This window comes from Fukomys damarensis, unplaced genomic scaffold (genome assembly GCF_012274545.1).
Source record: "Fukomys damarensis isolate Sample0158 unplaced genomic scaffold, DMR_v1.0_HiC HiC_scaffold_21, whole genome shotgun sequence".
Classification (NCBI taxonomy): domain Eukaryota; kingdom Metazoa; phylum Chordata; class Mammalia; order Rodentia; family Bathyergidae; genus Fukomys; species Fukomys damarensis.
The window spans coordinates 298,616-315,702 of record NW_022900933.1 but is presented as its reverse complement, the minus strand read 5'-3'; the positions used below and the strand labels follow the sequence as shown (position 1 = coordinate 315,702).

General features: G+C 36.3%; 1 protein-coding gene across 10 annotated transcripts in view; it reads right to left on the bottom strand.

Moving 5' to 3' along the window:
- Positions 1–17,087, bottom strand: part of Ktn1 (kinectin 1) — a 103,949-nt gene that overhangs the window by 61,469 nt on the left and 25,393 nt on the right. For all 10 annotated transcript variants that reach the window (XR_004518364.1, XM_033766905.1, XM_033766907.1 and 7 more), the window contains 4 exons: positions 11,154–11,707; positions 7,695–7,841; positions 5,794–5,964; positions 4,301–4,431 (listed from right to left, as the gene is read on the bottom strand). Coding sequence is in view for 9 of the 10 variants with exons in the window: in XM_033766905.1 (XP_033622796.1) it covers positions 4,301–4,431; positions 5,794–5,964; positions 7,695–7,841; positions 11,154–11,676 (972 nt within the window). In the remaining variant the exon portion in view is untranslated. Of the gene's footprint in view, positions 1–4,300; positions 4,432–5,793; positions 5,965–7,694; positions 7,842–11,153; positions 11,708–17,087 lie in introns of those variants that run through there.

The window sequence follows — 17,087 nt, the reverse complement described above, 5'->3', positions numbered from 1 at the left end:
TACTGGAGATCGAATTCATGACCTTACGCTTGTGAGGCAGGGGGCAGAACCACAGAGCTAAACCCTGGCCCCAATGATATAAACTCTGCTTTTTCTAAACTAAAACCTCAGTATTCAGGTTTAATGACACTGTTGGCACTTTGCATAAATAAGTGGGTTTGGGGTCGTAGTTTGGGCACTCGGTCTCTAAAAGGTTTAGGGGCTTGACTAGCATGCATGAAGCTCTAGTTCAATCCCTAGTACTCTCAAAACAACAAAAATGTTTTTATTATAAAAGTGCAGTCTGAGAGATATACATGAAAAAAGTACAAAATTTACACTGGCTTCAGACCTCTGCTCAGCAATATGAACACACAGAATAATAAAACAACAAATGCCTTCATCTTATATGAAAGAGAACAAAACATGATAAAATAAAGTCTATGCCTTTTTAAAAGGAAAATAGTATTAACTATCATTCAAGAATAAAGACAAAGAAGAAGTATCATAACTTGACAAAATTTTGGAACTATAAAAACCATGAGATCTTATTGAAGAGATTCAAGGAAAAACAGCTTTAGCCAACCAAGAAAAGAAAAAGCAGCTATGGCAAAGAACTGCTATCAAGCTTTCAACCCATCATTAAACTATAGAATTAAGGCTAAAACAAGCATGAGAATTATACTCACAGAACAGATATTATAGCATCTGACAAACAGAAATACTATAATAAAAACAGAGTTAAGGAAGAAGGAAGGTAGAGAAAAAATTAGCATAACCAGTAGTCCACCATAAAGTTTAAAACTTTAAAGTTTAAAAGAATCATATAATTGAGGCAAATATACTCAAATACCAGTGCTTAAAAACTTAGTAATAAACATTTTCTTACTGATCCCTACACTAACAACAAGCATTTACTGTATGCTGGAACTCTAAGTACCTAAAATGCATTATCTCATTTAATTCTCAAAGCCTGATTATCATTCTCATTTTAGAAATAGGGAAACAGAGGCACTAAAGTTAAGGAACTTATCCAGAGTTACAAACTCAAAGTGGCAGAGCCCAGATTTTAATTCAAAAAACCCTGACACTAAAATCCAGGTCTTAAACCTACATTCCCCATATAAAACACTGTCTTCTAACTTATACACAAGGACTTGTGAACATAAATAGCATAATAGCTCATCTATAATTCTGCAACCCCTCAACTTTTCCTCTGCCTTTCTCTTCCCAACTAAGTTCACACTAAGTGCATGCTCACGGTCACCCCTCTTGTTCATTCACTTATTTACAGTCTAGTTATGAAATAAAACTGCCTTCTCTAAGAATGCCAAAGCCCGTTCTTCAAGTTTTACCTTCCATTTCCTCTTTGGAGTGTGTGACACTGCTGGCTCTCCCCAGTCCCTGGACTGTATCCTGCTTAAGTTCTAGGATTTCATAGGCCCTGACACTTCTACTTCTGCTCCTTTTCAGTGTCCTCTATGATGACTTTCCTTGAACTTTAAACACTGGTGCTTCCAGGACTTGTTCTCAAGCTTTCATTTCCCACACCCATAGGTACTGGTGACAGCAGATAACACTTCCAAATCACTGCCCTTGTAAACCTTCTTCAACTCCAGAAAAATATACATTTAACTGTAAAATGATAACATCCACTTAACTGGCACATGGGATGCCTAAAGCAACTTTCTAAATTTCCATGTTTTACTTTCTCTTCCTCTACAAAGTGTGCACAAATACCAATGCTGCCACAATCTATCCAGTTACTAAAAAAACATCGCCATGCTAGACTTCTGTTAGCCACTGTAGTAGTTAACTGGTTAGCAAGTCCCATAACTACTGTCATATTTTCCCCCTTAGTCTCAAGTGGTCTGAACTATGTATGAGGGTCCATTTCCATCTAAGACTTTGAAATCTATTAAAAAGTAAGTATCTATGGCAGCAAAAGGGAGAAACTAGTATTTCTCAGATACAAGAAATGTATAAGAAGAGGCCAGGGATTTAGTTCAGGGGCACTGCACCTGCCTCACAAACATTAGGTCCTGAGTTTGATTCCCGGTACCAGAAAGACAAAACAAACAAACAAACAAACAAACTTATAAGCACAAAGTCTCTCTAATAGAGAACAGAAACACCCAGGAGTAATCGTGAACAAGAAATTTTAACCAAAATTCAAACTTGGGGGGTGGGGGAGCAAGGAAGAGACACAACCCAATGTGAACATTTTCAAAACACCTGCCCTGCATCAAATGTTATCATTAACAAGTTCCTGACTTTTTTGTAGAACTACCTGAAACAGAAATCAATGGTAGTCTCCACCCAATCTTTGGAGTTCAAAGCTGTCTTGAACAATAAAACCATTACTCTTACTCTCATAAGCCACCAGTAACATAGTTGTAATGAACTGCTAAGTTGTAATGAATGTGATAATTTCACCTGGAAGCGTTCTCCTGCAAGGATCTTTTCCCAGTCCCCCCAAATAACTTAAGAACTCTTTAGAAAGGTATTCATAATTATAAAAAGTGAACCAAAGGATAAACACTTCAATCAAAAACATCAAGAAAGTTCCTTACAACATAACAATCTGATATTGTATTCAAAATCAGAGTTACATTTACTGATTGCCCTTGAACTTGTTAACTCTGAGCCATCACTGGCAACACACAGAGGCAGTCTAGCCAGAAGACCATACTGTAAAAATGCCACAGACTTGTAAGATGCACTGCTGATAAGATATGTGGAAGTACAGACAGACATATAATGCTACAATCAATGCTATGAAAAAAGTCCACAGAGTTATGAGAGAAAGTAACAGGAAGAATTTACACTACCAATTCAGGTTAGGCTTATATGAGAAAATGATATTCAAGGAAAGAGGAAAGAGGCACAGGAAGAAAGTGGGTAAGTAGGGAGACAGAAGAAAAACAGTTTGGTAGCTAGAAGCAGAGAACTATGCAGGTTCTGAACACTACAGGTGAAAAGTAGTAAAGGGGAATATTTCATCAAAAGAGGTGTAGAGAAAAGTAATCATAGGCCTATTAAGGAATTCAGATTATGCACTGTGTGAAGAGAAAATCACAACAAGTTTTTTACAACAGTTTTGAATATTGTAATCTGATTCACCTTTTAAAGATCATTTTCAGTTATGCGGGGAAAACAGATTAAAGGGCCAAGGGGAAAGGAAAAACATCGGGGAAGAGGCAATGACTCAGACAGGAGTGGTCTTTATTACTTAGAAAAATTACACCACTCAAGGTTTAAAACAGCTGAGTGGGTGGGGTGTCCATGAGTGTACAGCATGTCTTAAGAACAAGGAGAGCCACCATCATGATACTGAATATCAGATTCAATGTCACCTTACAAAGGCAAAATTTGAAAACTTCTCACTTTTCCCAATATGACACAGCACACGTATCACTACGAGAATAAAGTTAACAACGTGTTTTTGGTTTTGTTTTGACGCGTTTTCTTTTATAAACTTTTTCTCAGCTTATTGACTCTGCTACCCAAATCTTTATTTTTAACTATTTAACAGTTTATCCTGAGTGTTACTCGGGCAGCACTTTTGCTTACCAGCATTGCTTGGGCAGGTGTTGAATGTTTTAAGAGAAACCATACACAGAAAAATTATCAAATAAATTTGATATAATTGGTTGTTTCTGTGTTTCCTGTTATATTATCTTATAAAATTAGCCAAAAGGTACAATATTTGGTCAACCTGTATTTAAATATTTGGACTGGTAAGTGGTTAAAGGGAAGTATCACATATACTCAAGCTTACATATTCTAAATAACAGAAGTTCTTAGGTTCTTTAAATGTGGGATTACAAAAATATTCCATATACCCTTATCCAGAAATTGTATGACCTTGACTTCAAAACTTCTAGTCAGACCAAAGTATGGTACAGCTTAGTCAAGTGCCAAATGACTTTAAAGTTTAAAAATTATCTTACTTTTTAATTCTATTTTATTTTATTATTTTATGTTTTTGGTACCAGGGATCAAACTTGCGACCTTGCACTCACAAGGCAGGCAGTGGCACCACTGAGCTAAATCCCTGGCTCTATCTTACTTAGTTTAAGCAACTGGCTTTTGTCAAAGCATCAGATGATCTAAAAAATGCTTGACTAAGTATGAATATATGAAATACTTCTGAAGGCACTCCAAAACTTTTAGACATGATTATGTGGTTTTATATTAAGAACAAGACAGCAATTAATTGCTCTGGTAGAAGTCTTATTTGATTAACTTCTAATTATTGCTTACAAAATATGCCCATAATAAAAAAAAAAAATATATATATATATATATATATGCTTACCTTCTTCAAAACCTCTTGTATCACACCAGACTTTTCCTTCAGTAGGTCTACAACACAAAGGGCCTCATCTTCAGAAAACATAATGGTCTTCAAGGACAGAAGAAAATCTTTAAATTTCACTTCAGCATTTTCTTAATTAAAAAGAAAAGGAGTTGGCATTTAGAAGGCACAACTAATAACTTTAGGAAAGATAAGCAATAAGAATTCATTGCCTAGAAAGTCAACTACCAAGAGAAAATATTTACACTTCTGCTCAAATAACAAATGTTCCACTCAAGAGGGGAAAAATGTTTATCATCTATATTATGGAATAATTACATTACCTAGAAGTTTGTAGAGTACTAAAATTTACAGTATTCCTTCACCTATTAAAAAGATATCATTTGAGCTGGGGATCGCTCAGTGGTTCCACCACCTGCCTCAAGAGCACAAAGTCCCAAGTTTGATCCTCGGTACAAAAAAAAAAAAAAAAAAAAAAGATATCATTTAATTATCTACAATATGCTACTTTCTACTCTGAATAGATTCATGATATCCTTTTAATCCTGAGACATACATACATCAAATTCTATAGAAGGGAAAATAATCTCTAAGATAAATAAAAATAAAATCTGATTCTGCAAAGAACAAATACATACCAGTGTGGTTAAGGTAGACTGTCAACTTGATTGGATTGGAAGCTACCCAGGGAATCAGCAACACACTTTTGGGTGTGCTTGGGTAGGACATGGAAGCTTGATCATGGGGTCTGCAATCGTGCCTCACCCCTACCCTCTGACACCATTCCTCTTGCTTTGCCACATCTTTCTACCATGTTTCCCTCTTGGTGCCAGCAGACCATGGATTGAATCCATGAAACCAGGAGCCAAACTAAACCTCTTCTCCTTTAAGTTGTGGGTTTTGGGTACTATTTCCCAGAGAAAGCAAAGCTAATACAATATGCAAACCTGACATTAAAACAATTCATGAAGTAAATGCCTCTTGATTCACCAACCAAATTCTCCCAGGGACCCCATATTAGGCATAAAATGCCCTTTTCTAAAAGAACTGTTATCCATTAGACCAAAAGAGCATTAAGTTTTTAATACTTCAACTACATTCTAAGTTTTTTATGCAGGTATGTGAATGTGTGGGGTAAGAGGCACATGAGAACTCTCTACTTCTACACTCCATTGTGCCATGAACATAACCTAAAAATGCACTACCTAACAGTCTATTTAAAAAAAACAAACAAACAACAACAAAACAACAAAATCAGCAGTTGTGAATTCGCCTAAAATCTCATAGGAGATAACAGTATCAAGGAAAAGACTGCCAAAATAGCTGTAGCACCTCAAGCAAGTCAAATTCCAATGGTCAGGTCAACAAAATTAAGAAGAATGGACTAGAAGACTACCAAGCCTTTTACCAGAAGAATTAACTCTTTTGCAAAGTGTACGTGACTCCATGAGAACTCAAAATGTGCTTTTACAATATAACATTCTGCGTATTACCTTTGTCAGCTTCCATCTTCAGTTTTTTAGACCCAGATTTCTGGATCCCTTCTACTTGGTCAGGTTTCATGAGATCAATAACTTCTCTCTTATCCACCACAAGACTTGAGTTAGCATTATCCATCAAAGGAATGTAAGTACTTGCATGAATAAGGGGTTCATCTACCAAGACTGCAATTTAAGTTCAACAAAATCATAAATTACTTCGAATTTTGAAAAAAAAGAATTCAACATGTAAGCACACTTTAGTGATAAATGCATTTATTTCCTAATCTCCAGTATTAGTTCAGCTTGATTTTAAATTTCTACTTCTTTTTTTTTTTTTTTTTTTTTTTTTTTTTTTTTTTGGTACCTGGGATTGAACTCGGGTCCTTGCGCTTGCAAGGCAGGCCACCAAACTGCTGAGCTAAATCCCTGGCCCGTTTCCTACTTCATTTAACAAGGCAGAAACTTTTTATTTGAAATCACCAATTCAATATTACTATTTTATAGCAAACCATTTAAGTCATCTAAAACTGGGCAATATAGCTGCTTTAACAGTTATCTATAAATTTCTTAGAAATCCTTTCAATAGCTCATTTAATTTTTTTGCTTTAACAGAAAAGTCTAGTCACTTTCATTAGTGCTTACAGAAACAATTTTTATTCATGTTGATATTTTACTGAATTCTTATTGTAACTGATAATTTTTAATTAAGTCTATATAACATGCTGAGTAAAAAAAATCAGTCACTGTTCCTTTGCATATGTTTTCTCAATTCTAATAGTTATGGCTCTAACTTCATTAGCACATCTTACTTTCCTTACCAAAACTTGCAGAATGACATTTAAAAGTGGAGGAAGAAAGCCTCCTTATTATGTTCCTATTTGCGGTGGGTGGGGTGGAGTACAGGGTTCAAACTTGAGTCCTTGCGCTTGCAAGGCAGGCAGCAGAACCACTGAACTAAATCTCCGCCTATGTTCCAAATTGTAATGTAAAGAACTCAAGAGCTCTGAGGTCTGCTGGTAAGAGATACAAACTTTTACACAGATGAAAATCTCTGCATATTCTACCTTTAAAAAAATAATTTTTGTGCACATGTAATTCCCTTACTTAAAACATTATATTTAAGTTTATCAGGTATATTCAGGTAATATTCCACTCATACCTGATGCTTGATATGTCATAAAATGCAAATAAAATTTCATCTTTTCCCTTTCTAAATTTACTACTTTCTAGTACTAGTTGATATCACAGCCCAATATTATTTGGAAATTGCTAACATTTAATCTACATAAACTTTATACCCTGAAAAATTCTGAAAGTATAATGCTGCTGTGTCACTTTTATTTGTATGCTGGAATAAACATATGCAAATTGTTTAAAAAATAATAGGAAATGAAGGGCAACACTGCATCTAGCAAATGTCTTCAGGCATAATCTTAAGAGATACAAAAAGTACAAGTACTTTAGGAACGTTCTTCTTCATAGAGTTTGTACGCTATTTTTTTTTCAAAGCCAACAATGAAAATAGAGACAAATGTGTTGCCATTTTTAAACTTCAGACAGCCAGGCATGATGGCAAATGCTTGTAATCCCAGCACTGGATTATACTGGGGAGGATGAAGCAGAAGGACCACTGCAAATTCCAGGTTAGCCTGAGCTACATAGTAAGTTCAAGGCCAAAAAATTAAAATTTTTTTTTCAATTCAGATAAATATTTTCATCCCATACTTACACTCAGTCTACCTATCAAAGCAATGTAAAGCCACAAGGCTAAAAAGTATTTTAGACTTAGATTAGAATTACGGTTGTTACAGCACACATTAAACTGGTAATTAAAAAGCACATGATGTCCAGGGTCTCTATCCTATTACTTCTCTAGAATTAGCATTTATAAAACACATATCTACACATGTCACCATTGACTGTCTTCTGTTTCTTTGATGAAACTTTCTTTTTTCCTGATCCACTTTCGTGTTTAGTCACTTGGTGGAAGGGTAGTACTTCTTGTTTTTTCACTGGTGCAATCAGAGTCTCCACTTTTTTATCTTGGTCATCTTTATTGACTACAAATGAAAAGAAAATCATTGTACCAAACAATGAACACATCAGAAAAGATACAATTAGTAATGAATAATTTCCAGAATGCTTTACCACTAAAATCTTTTTGGCTTTCTCACCAGCAAGTATCCATGCTAGCTTTCCTACTCCACTACATCTGCTCTTCAAAGTATCTGCCCCCGAGTCCCCTAATCCAGAGCCATTCCCAGCCCTACTTAGCCTGTGGCACAGTGAAGTCTTACCAGTTTAAAAAATAAGCCACTTCCTTACCACTGTATTCCCAATCTCCCCCACCTACTTCCTGCTATACTGACAAAATAATAAGCTTACTTCCTTTTCTAACTATCATTTTGCAACTAGTGGCAATGTGATTTTTCTCTCTCCCAGTCCATGAAAGGATTAACTCAGGTGCCTGGTGTCCCAAAAATCATACTCTACAAATATTATCTGTTAATCCACATTTAACTACTCCTTAGAATTTTATCCTGTTGGTTTTCACCTTCAAAAGTCTCCTTTAGGATAAGTGAAAAAAAACCTGTCAAAAATGCACAAATATTATATGATTCCACTTATACGAATTTCCCAGCATAGTTGGACTCATAAAGACAGAATGGTGGTTGCCATAAGCTGGGAACACGGAAATAAGTTTTCTGTTTTTTGGTGTTTAATACGTACAGTGATAGAATTCTGGGGATGCCTGGTAGTGATTATGTAAAAATGTGAATGTACTTCACACCACAGAACTGTGTACTTAAAAACAGTAGATTTTATGCTACACGTATTTTACCACAATAAAAAGTCTGCCAGCTCCCATAATTCTCTTACATCACAGTACTTTTGGTAGCCTCCATTATTAGCTGCTTCCACTGAATGCCTCATGTACTTCTATTCCTTGGATGACCTTCAAGTATCACCCTCAAGGCTTCTGAACATGACATACACCATTCACTCTCTGTACTTACAAACCCTATTGTACCATGAATTGCTCTCTTATGTAAATGGCCCCCATAAACACCTGAAACACATTATCTCCATTCATATTGTCCCTCCAATATTCTGGGGTTTGTTTATGGTATTTTTTGGGGGGTGGGGTTACCGGGGATTGAATTCAGGACCTTGCACTTACGAGGCAGGCAGTGGAACCATTAAGCTAAATTCCTAGCCCTCCAATATTCTGTATCTTTATGTTAACAACCATATAACAATCAATTCCTGTCAAGGCCAAATAGTAATTCTATCACAACTACTCAAGTCTGCCACTGCAGTTGAAAGCTAGATGTAGGTAAACAAATGATTGGCTGTGTTCAGAACTCTCTTTATGGACACTGATGTTTGATTCATAATTTTCACAAAATATTCTTTTGGGGTTTTTTCCCAACCATTTAAAATACAAAAACTATTCTTTGCTCACAGGGCCTACAACACAGGAGGAAGAACAGATGTAACTTACAGGTTGCAGCCTATACACCCTGACCTAACTTAGATGTTGGAAGACTGGTTTTGAACCTATCTTCTCCTTTTCTCCCTTTCCCCTATGTAAGGTCAGTCATATTATTCTTACTTTGTACACCTCTTTACTTTCTAGTTCTCTCATCGCCACAGTTCTGGTCTGCAACTTAACTTTAGAAAACTATAGTAACCTTTTAAATAGTCTACTTCAAATACTGCTCCATGAAATTCATCCTCAAAGTTCTTCCAAAGAAATCTTTCTACCTATTATGTAAAGGTACAGAATCCCAATGATGAATGTAATTGTATTGTATACCTAGATTGTACCAATAACCACAATAAAAAGAAAAAATAAAAAAGAAATCTTTCTAAAATACAACATAAAACTAACTATACAACTAATGTGCTTGAAAATCTTTAACAATGGCTAATCTACAAGGTCCCAGGTCCTGGGATGGTGCACAAAAGCTTATTTTGTTCTCTACCTCATATTTCATGGCTCCATGATACAGTGCAATCTTGTACTTCTGTACCTTACATATGATTTTCTGTCAGTGTGGGATGAGATCCCTCATTTGTATGAAGAAATTCAGTCTTCAAGACTGAACTTAGGCACTGCTTCCTCTGTAAAAGCCTTTCATTTCCCAGTCCCCATGAGTTTGCTTTGGCTTCTATATTTCTTCTAGACTTTGTTATTTTTTTCTATATATTTCCTACATAACACACATTTTTACTACTTTACATATCCTCTCTCCTTAAAACATGTAGTACTTACTCTATTTCTCTAGTACCATGCTTGGTCACAGCTAGCAAGCACATAGTATAAATCCAATGTAAACAAATCAGCACTCTGTATGTTGAGATGGACAAACATGAGTCCTTTCATCCAAAGCAAACTGCTGTAGTCACACGTCACATGTTTTGCCACTTCTCAAGTCCTCGTTACTGCACAGTACGGGGATTGGTTGCAGAACCCGTCCCCTGCACCAAAATCCACAGATGTTCCTGTCCCACTCAAAATGGTGTGGCATTTACATGTAACTACACACATCCTTTCATTTACTTTAAATCATGTGTACACTACTCATGATACCTAATACAATGTAAATGATATACTAAGTGTAATAATGAATTATTTACAGAATAATGGCAAGAAAAAAGTCTGTACATTTTCAATACAAACACAATTTTATTGAATATTTGTAATCCACAGTTTGGTTGAATGCAAGGATATGGAATCGATGCATTTAGAGGACTGACTAGACCTATAAACCTCTCTCCCTTCAATATCCTATCCCATCCCTCCCTATACACCCAAGAAACACAGTTGACACCTATTTAAACTTTAATTTTTAGAATTATATGTCTGAATGACCTGCCTAGGAACTCCTATAATGATTTAGACATACCTAGATGATGCTAAACTTTTAAAATTATAATGACCTCTTTTTGTGTGCATCTACAGCTAACTGTAGACTACCCTGAAAATGCACTACCACCTCTGCAGCTCTGGTATCGGGCACAATGCCTAGTATAACAGACTGATAAATGCTTGCAAAATTAACCAAGGGTTACAAAATGTCTTACTCAGTTTTAATTCTTATCACATTGATTAGAAAATATTAGCTTAAACAAATGCAGAAGTTTCTAACTACTACGCACTAGAAATCCTTAGAAGTTTTAGGAAAATGACCAAAGATTTCCATTAAAGGTCTTTCCCATATTTATAATATAAAGTTTACAATGCAGATTTATAGAGCCACTACTCATTCCTGTTAGCAATCAATGTCAATGAAAGCAAACACACAGCAAAAACAATAATCTTGGCTTCAGACTCAACACAAATATGATATAATAAATCACAATACCGCTTCCATTTTTAGCCTTCTTCTGCCCTGGTTTCTTCTTTGAGATGGCTGCTTCAGCGGGTGGGGTGGGCTGTTTTGTAATTGGGACAGGTTCTACTTTTTTGCCAGGAATCTTCGATATATCACTTTTTTTGATGACCTGCTCTTCAAGTAAAGGTTTTTGTTTATTTTCCTTCTTCTTTCTTTCCCTCACACTACTTGAGGTTTCAGCTACATTCAATGCAACAGGTACAACTTGCTCATCTTCTATAGCCAAAGCATCAGATAATTTAAAGTCTCGAGGCACACTTTCAGAATCTGATTCGTGCAGGTTCCCATTCTGGATTTCTTTCTTTTTATTCTTTTTCTTTTCTGCCTTCTTTTTATCTGTTTTTGTAGGAACGAGCTTTTGTTCTCTTTTGTGCTTTGCAAGAACTTCATCATATAATGTTTCTTTCATGAAAAGCCAGAAGAAGAGGAAAATTACTGTTATAACTACTGAAGGAATAAGGACAACAAAATATGTTGACTCATAAAACTCCATGGTGCTTTTGTTACTGTGAACCTATGAAAACCTAAATGAGGGGGTGACAAAAAGAAAAAGAAACAAGAAACAACTTCAGTCTTATAAAAATTAAATTTATAAAGCTCCCTCTCTTCCACGTTGCAGATCTAACCTGATCCTGCAAGTCTAAATCAAAGCAGGTTTGCTGTTCAAATCATACCTGATCACCCTGCCAACTATAATTCAAACACATTCTGAAAAAAAGAGTGGCAACCACAGTGTCTACAACACATCCTTCCATTTTCAAATCATGTTTAAAAGATCCTAGCAGAAGGAACGTAAATGCTTTTCCCTAAATATCCTTGGTATGTGAGTGTCACACTGGTGATTAAGCCCAGGCCTTCACGCATTCTACACATGTATTCTACCACTGAGCTACACCTCCAGGTACACTTTAGATATTTATTAACACTTAGCCTTTTTCTTTTATTATTTAATGTTGATACTATTATATGGGAAAATAAAAATTTTAATAGAAAAAAATGAGAGATAATTCAGTCTTTCATTTACAGATTTAAGACCATTCAATAACTGCGAAGAGCTCCATTCCTGTGACTAAGAGTCTCATGTTGTGGTAACATACAATAAAGACACGGAAATACAATAAAGTCAAAGTCAAAATGTTAGGATGTAGCACTTGGCATTGAGATCATTTGGAATTAGATTATGTTCTTAATTCTTTCCAAGTTATCCCTTACCATATGAAACAGGTTACACTGCAAAAGCAATGTTGGCCAATATTGTTCCTTCTACCCAAGGGCTAAAAAGAAAAAGGTTTTCTTCACCAATAGTGTCAGTTCTACTTTTAGATTAATGAAGCAGCTACAGAAAGAAAAAAGAAATGTATGAACTGACTACCCTTCCATAGCTGCCTTGAATATAAAAACTGTATTCCTTACCTGAGGGGAAGTTTCTGCTAAAATTAAATCTCAAATCTTAAATGACTCTGATCTTCAGATTCTAGACACTGATATTCTTGTAAGGATGCATAAGCCACATAAAAGTGACTTATAAACCAGGCACAGTGGTGCAGGCCTGTAATCCCAGCAATATGAGAAACTGAGAGAAGAGGATCACAAATTCAAGGCTAATTAGCAAGATCCTGTATCCAAATAATAAATAATTACTGGGGATTTAGCTCAGTGGTTCCACCACCTGCCTTGCAACTGCAAGGAGCAGAGTTCAATCCCTGGTACAAAACAAAAAACAAAAAAACCCGGCAAAACAAAGTGGCTTATATTCTGTCATCTATAATCTGTTGTGAAAAACAGCAAGATGTTCAACATGGATATAATTAAATCCAAGGACATAACTGGGATAAATCAAAGCAACTTAACTTTGCACTTTTAATGTCCAAGTGTTACACACCCTGTCTAGATGTTCCTCCAAAGCTTCATGTGTTCACTGGTGGGGCTTTTCAGAGGTGGCTGGAACTAGAGTGTGTGATGCTTAGATTAAGGATGATTCCACTGATCAGTCAGACTGGTTTGGAACAGTTCTGGGTTGGGTAATGGGAAGGCCCACCCTGGCGTGAATGCTACCCGTCCTAAGGGCAAGTAGACCAACAGAACATAAGGGGCAGAAAGAGGGCTGCTGTGCTCATTTGCTTGCTGCTTGCTGCCTCTTCACTGCTTTGCTGCCTTCTGCCCACAATGAACTGTTTATCCTCTATAATAACCCTCTGCCATGCCATCCTGCCTTGGAGTCAGCAAACTGGGTGCTACAATAAACTTTTCCTCCTTTAACTTTGGGTGTTGGGTATTTTGTCTCAGCAATGAGAAAAGTAACTAAATAAGTAAGTCTGAAAACGTTTAACGTTTTTAAAGTATCAGTCTTAGGAGTATTTAACAGATAACAGTTAAAAACAACAAATTCTACAGGGCAAGGGAGCACATACCTATAATCTAAGCCACTCTGAAGGATGAGACAGAAGGATTACAAATTTAAGGTCAGGTAGGCCATTTATCAAGACCATGTCTCAAAATGAAAACGAGCTGGACTAGAGCACTTTTCTAGAATGAGTGAGGATCTAGATTCCATCCCTGGTGCGGGGGGGGGGCTAAATAAAGGAATCATTATTTTTATTTTAAACCTTAGAAAACATATGCTTTTAAGTTGAATAAATCTGAGTTTATTGAATATAAGGCTTCATCAGAACCATTTTAACAGAACTTATGAATTTTATGACAAATAAAGCTATTCTTATTTGTCTCTGTTAATTACCAAGGAAGAAAGAGTAGGCATCTTATATTGTTAACATAATTGAGTTTAGTAAATTTAACTTCATCTTTCAATTAATTTATTCCCCACTTTAAAACAGAATATATCTGATTAAAGTTATGCCGTCAATGACCCGTCTGAAAAATAGAAACAGAAACTGAGGACAAAGTAATTTGCTCCATAGACACACTTTATGACTGAATATTTAACATTTTGCATATCCATAAGCAAATTTTAAATGGCACTAACACAATCCTTGACTTACAAGACTAATACACTGAAAGAGGAAAGGAATGTATGCTAACAAAATACTTAAACTTTACATATAATTGTTCCTCCCTCATAATTCATATTAACATGAACTATATAATCTCCAAATAGATTTTACTATGCCTAAGTATAATTGGTCAATTAAAATGCTTTTAAAGAATAGTTCTTTGCTTTAAAAAAAAAAAAAAAAAACGTAACACCCATAGGATACACACAGCCTGTTCCACTTGGCTGGAGGAAATGAAGACAAAACAATTAGTTAGACAGCCCTTCCAACCTTTTTGGCACCAGAGATCAGTTTTGTGGAACACAATTTTTCCACAAGGCTAAGTGTGGGTGGAGGAATGCTGGTGCAATGGTTTCAGGTTGATCCCAGCAAGTTACATTTATTGTGCACTTTGTTTTTGCTACATTGTGTACTTTTGCTACATTGTATACCAGGAGCACCCAACCTAGATCCCTCTCATGTGCAGCTCACAGCAGAGTTCCTGCTCCTACAGGAATCTAATGCTGCTGCTAATCTGACAAGAGGCAGAGCTCAGCCTGCAAATCAAGTGCTGGGGCGCAGCTGTAAACACAGATGCTTTGCTAGCTTGCCCACCACTCAGCTCTGGCAGCGCAGCCCAGTTCCTAACAGCCCCACCCCTATCCCATTCTTGGCCAGGGATCTGAAGAAAAGGCTCGCAATTTAGCAGCAAATACAAGATGAAAAAAAGAGATCAAGCCAGTCCGAAAGGCTTGGTGAAGCAAGCACTAGCCATACTCAAAACTAGGACCTGGGAAAGCAGAATCTATTATCAAGCAGAGTTAAGTACATCAGTATAGAAAAGAAGCAAATATTTAGTCTGAAACCACACAACAAGGAGATTCCTCAAAGGAACTGGTCAGTTTCTAGTTTCGTTTTCCAGGCTCCATACAGACCTGGAGGAATGATGTTTCCTGTCTTTGGACTGCCATGGGATTCCCTTCACACAATTCAATTCCTCTTCCCCTGAGCTCACCTGGGTCTCAATCTGCATTTACAGAAGACTAATTTTAAGAATCAAGAAAATGTTTCCATTCCTTTAACCCACCAGTCCTAATTCTTTATTCCAAGAAATTTACTTGTAAGAAAAACCATAAAGGTATACAAAACAAAGCATATATAAAGGTGTAGCAATAAAGCATTGAAACTCAAGAGACAACATACAACTTCAGAATCAACCCAGAGTAATCTATTAAAACTACAACAGCCTCAAAAGCGCAAGGTCCCAAGTTTGATACCACCCCAAAAAAAACTACAGACTTTTTGTTCAATTCTCCTCCAAGTCAAATCTTACTAGTATGACCAAAACATGTTATGTATAACTACATATAGAAATGCGTGCCAGCATTATGGGCTCAGTCTGATTTACATTAACGGTATAGACTTTGTTAGAGAAAATTATCATAGGTTCAACTCTTTCAAGTTTTGTTGGTTTCTGTTTTCTTGTGGAACTGGGGCAGGAACCTAGTGTGTTCTTACTGAGTTACATCCTCAATGCTCCCCTCTCAACTTTAGTTTCTGAGAGCGTCTCATCCACTCCTTCAGCTTCTCAACTAAGTGGAATATCTTGTTTATTTTGAAGAGGCAATATAAATTTTAATAAATTACTACAATATCAATACCTCAAATTCACATTATATACATAGACAACAGAGGAGAAAAGGAGACCAGTGGTGAAATACAGTGGAACTAATAAGAAAACAAAATAGAAAGAAACTTAAAGAGGAGAAGAACAATGGAAAAATAGGAGAAAGGAGTTTGAGACAAAGACAATTTAGATTGAGATGACAGGAACTAAGCCATTAAAACTTTCTAATACCACAGTATGCAATTTAATATAAATATGATGAGTTGATAACATGGAGACAGAGGCTCAGGTTTCAGCAGTTGACAGCTGGCCGAAATCAACCATCATAATGATGTTTCCCACATAGCCAGTCAGTAGCCCTCTGTAATATTACCTCTGCCACCTAATCACAACTAAATCATAATAGGTTCCAATCTGGATGCAAGCAACTGCCAGTGACAGTAAAAAAGATTTCTCTGTCAGGTAAAACAGCAGTGGGAATAAATAGCCACAGGATCCAAGAAGTCAAGCTCAGACTATTCTCATCCCACATTTCATATTACTCTCTTATCTCCTTTATCTTTTACCAGACAAATCCTTCAAGAAACTGATGACAGTTATGAATTTTCCCAAAGAAAATGAAAATGCACATACTCCCTAATATTTACAAATAATTCTGGGTTTTTCTACTTCCTGAAGGTTATATAAGGATCCCAGCTTAAAACTAGGTTCTGGAATAAAAAGTTTTGTGAGTGGGAAAGAAGGGACACGAACTCAACAGTCTAAGCAGATTTGTTGCTAAAACTGAGAGGGGCCTCCTTTGTGCAGCCAGAACAGAGAAGGTGTCTCTTAAAGGCTAAGAGGCTTTTCTGCAGCACTTTTTGACAGGCTTTTGAAGGAGTGGGTTGGCGAAACAGGCTTGTGGCTCGTGTCCTCTGGGGACCGCTGCTGACCTAAGTAAAATGAAACCTGCATTTCTCTACAATGCCAGGTGGGCTCACTCATTCCAACCAGTGGTAACCCTTTCCAGACTCTCCCATTTTCATCTTGCGCGACCTCTGAAGAATTCCAAAAATAGTAACAAAATAGAACAGAGATGGAGTAGGGATGTGACCCTGAGGTTCTCTGGCAGGTATGAGGCCCAGGGTTCAAATTTTAGCACCTCAAAAAAACGTATCAGCCAGCGTTAAATTTCTATTTACTAGTTCTCCTATAATATACACTGGCTAATACAAAACTTGAGTTACATTACTAAGTTAAATTCTGTAAACCTCTGAGAAAGCCAAAATTTGTTTATATATATATTAT